This window comes from Setaria italica, chromosome V (assembly GCF_000263155.2).
Source record: "Setaria italica strain Yugu1 chromosome V, Setaria_italica_v2.0, whole genome shotgun sequence".
Classification (NCBI taxonomy): Eukaryota; Viridiplantae; Streptophyta; class Magnoliopsida; order Poales; family Poaceae; genus Setaria; species Setaria italica.
The window spans coordinates 28,740,306-28,743,850 of record NC_028454.1 but is presented as its reverse complement, the minus strand read 5'-3'; the positions used below and the strand labels follow the sequence as shown (position 1 = coordinate 28,743,850).

At 49.0% G+C, this 3,545-nt stretch overlaps 1 protein-coding gene across 1 annotated transcript in view; it reads right to left on the bottom strand.

Moving 5' to 3' along the window:
• Positions 1-204: 204 nt before the first annotated feature.
• Positions 205-3,545, bottom strand: part of LOC101767338 (SCY1-like protein 2) — a 9,744-nt gene continuing 6,403 nt past the window's right edge. The window contains exons 12-14 of the mRNA XM_004969110.3: positions 2,148-2,309; positions 1,916-2,034; positions 205-1,839 (exon numbers count right to left, since the gene is read on the bottom strand). Coding sequence (XP_004969167.1) covers positions 798-1,839; positions 1,916-2,034; positions 2,148-2,309 — 1,323 coding nt within the window. The 3' untranslated portion in view covers positions 205-797. The remainder of the gene's footprint in view (positions 1,840-1,915; positions 2,035-2,147; positions 2,310-3,545) is intronic.

The following is a 3,545-nucleotide window of genomic DNA, read 5'->3' as shown; positions in this document are numbered from 1 at the left end:
TCATCATGGCATCTGCGCGGTAGCGGTACACAACAGGTCTGCAGGCCTGCAGCAGATTCGAAATGCTCGATCGGTGTTGTCCCGTGCATGCAGTTCTGTACAAGGTCAGTATTCGATGTTGGGACGCAACAATCCAACCAAGGATAGCTTTTTTTGTCTGCAATACCGAAGGTATCAAGCTGAAGAAAGGGAACAGTGACCGAGTTGGTTTAATCAGCCAGGAATGGTAAAGAGAAAAGGCCAAACATGAAGGCTGACTTTACACAGTTGTGGGGTACAGTAACACATGTGGTTTTATCAACAACAGTTATCCAACAACATCGAAGCAGAATTGCAGATAGCCTTAATTTTGACGACTACATACACATGGGCCTTTACAGAAACAAATGAATTACACGGGCAGGGTCCATCTGTAAGGCCCATTAAACATGGTGGTACACTGTAGGCATTCAAAACTTCAGAGCCCAGATAAACATGCCTGACTATATTCATCACCTCTACAAGCTACAGCCGAGTTTGGAAAAAGATATACACAGCAGCATTTCTTGACTCACCAATATGGAGATGGCCTCCATGCTGAAATCAAAACCCTAAGCAGGAGAAAATGTGACCTCTGCAAGACCCCGAAGCAGCTTCCTTCGGACCACTCACCAAGGCCATCCAGCTTCGAACTGACAAGAGAATACCCATTCCCCACATGCATGTCCAAAGAACAGTATGATGCTCACCGTACAAAATATTTGAAGATGTACACGTTGACATTATGGGAAGGCAGAACAGAGGCTATCCTTCCCTTACTAAAGTAAATCAAGGATAGGTTGTTGCCCAGATGAGGAGTTGGAATGAGGGGGCCGTGATGCTCGGGAGAGGGCTGACTGTCCTTGATTTCTACCACGCCCTCTTCCAACAGCAGCAGATGGAGGAGGGGCAAGTCTGGGTGGACCATGTGCGGCATTGTTGGTCGACATGGACAGTGATCCAAAATCAGATTTTGGCTGCATCATGCTCTGGCCTGCACTGGAACTACTTGAATTGGAGAGACCTGTGCTCAGTCCTCCAATTGGATTTCCGAACCCTAGAGCTGTGTTGCCCTGATTCAAATAGCTGCCAGTTGAGTTCATACCCATTAGATTAGAAGTGTTGGACCAGCTCATCTGGTTGCTTTTCATTTGCCCCAGAGAATTTCCACTGCCACCAAGCCCTATGTTTCCTGAGCTAAATCCAGAAATACTTTGATTTGTGTTTGCCCAATGCTCAATTGTTGAAATGCTAGTGGCACTGCTAGTTTTTGGGGGCCAATCAGCAAAAGGGTCAACATCATCAAGCACATCGCTAGACAGCCTTCCGGAATCATTCTCCTTGTTAACAGACAACGGCGCATTGAAGTCAGATGATGAGCTGCTACGAGGAGGCCACTCAATGTCAACAGGAACACATGAGCCAGAAGTTTGAGGTCCTGAACTGGGTGCAAGAGATTGAAGGGATGGAAGTGGTTGTGCTGGAGGGATTGTCGCAGCTGTAACCTGAGAGACTAATGATGGCTGCTTTGTCTGAGTGCTGAAATCAAATGGGAGTGTTGTGGATTGCTTTGTTTGAGTACTGAAGTCAAAAGGATCTGATGAAGGTTGGTTTGTTCGCGCACTAGAATCAACAGAGAGAGATGGAGCACTGGTTTTCTTAGTAGGACCCCAGTCTTCATCCCATGCAGTGGTGCTCTTTGCAGCTGGTATCTGTACTGGCATAGGTTCTGAATGAATTCCATTTGTTAATGAAGGTGATGCTTTTACCTCTGTGTTCCCATTATCTGTAACAGTCACACCACGCTTCTCTTCAATCTTGCTGTAGAAGTAGGTTGTAGTTTAGCTAATATATTGATGGACACATGGAGAGAAAGATGCAGGATAATAGATGGTACCTTGTGATATCCTTGACAAACAGCATATACTTGGCAAATTGTTGTACATTCAGTTGATGTGCTGTGAGCAATGGGAAGATGAGAGGAATCACATGTTCCGCAGCAAATTCAACACCACACTGGATCAATAACAAAAGACTTGAATTGAGTATTATTGAGAAGTAAATCAATTGGCATGGAAAAAAAAGCTGCTCATAATTCAGCTATCGTAAAAAAATGTCAAGAGCTAAACCTGTTTATAGACTGCATTAGCAACACCAAGTGTACACATAAGAGTTGGCGCAGAATGATCAACTGCTGTGCAACGCCGAACAGTCTCCAAGATACCCAGTATACCTTCTTTGTCCACAGATGGTACAAGATCTCCTAAACAGCGCAAGGCATTTACACGCACCTAAAGTGCAGGAACAATTAAGAACATAAGATAAGTGACAGTACAAAGTGCAGAATGATGCATTCATCAAATTGAGGCAGGAGTATAGCACTACCCAAGAAAGTAGTAAATATTCGCAAACAGATGAGTAGATGAAGAAAAAAAGAGAGAGCAATGCAATGATAGAATATTAAGGGGGTGTTTGGGAGCACTCCACTCCACAAAAACCAGCTCCACTCCACCAACTCCACATTTTCCTAGCTCCACTCCACCAACTCCAAAAAAACATGGAGCTGCTGCACGTGTTTGGCTGATGGCAGTGCTCCAGCTCCAAAAACATGAGCACTTGTTGTGAATGGTCTATTTTACCCTTTGTGAACGGACCCACATGTCATACTCTTCTATTTTCTCCTCTCTTCTTCCTCTCTCTCCTCTCCTCTCCTCTTCTCAGTTTTAAACAATGCTACATATATTACAAGAAATTATCATGCAAAATGTAGAACAATCTTGATCATCAATCAGAAATGATGACGAGAACCAATCACAACTCAAACACCATCTCAGCAATTCATCTTTCTTCCTGTTCGCACATCGCAAGAGCAGCAGCACGGAGTCATCCACACGAGCAAGCAAGTCATCCACCGGCGGCACCAGCGGCGGCGGCGCCGCCGGAGTACTCGGCCTGGATGCGTTCAATGAGGTGGGGCATCCAAAGGTGTCTCACGACGTCGCAGCGGAGCTGCTTGGCGTGCTTGTGCACCATGCTCGACCTAGTCGCGCTGGCGTACCACGTCGCCTACGCCCCGCCCAACCCCACCAACGCCACCCTCCTCGGCTCGCTCGCCACCACCCTCTCCAGCACTTCCCGCTCCTCATCACCGCCCGCCGCCTCGAGCGCCAAAGCCACGCTAACCGCCTGCTCTTCGACACGGGCAGAGGCGGCGCCGGCGTCCTCGTCGTGGAGGCCGCGGTGCCGATGCCGCTCTCGGCCCACCGCTCGCGCCGGCCCCGGAACTCGCGCGACTGCACGCGCCGGTCGACAAGGACACGCCGCACGTGCTCCTGCTCCAGATCAACCGCTTCTCGTTGCGGCGGCGCGGCGCGGCCCCGTGATTGCCTCGTCCGCGCAATACCAGGCCGCCGACGGATACGATCTTCGAGACCGTATCCCTGCACCTCTGGCGCAAGATCACCGCAGGGCGCGCGGCCGCACGGGTTTACCCCCGCGCGCACGGCGCTCAACCTGACCGTGAACGG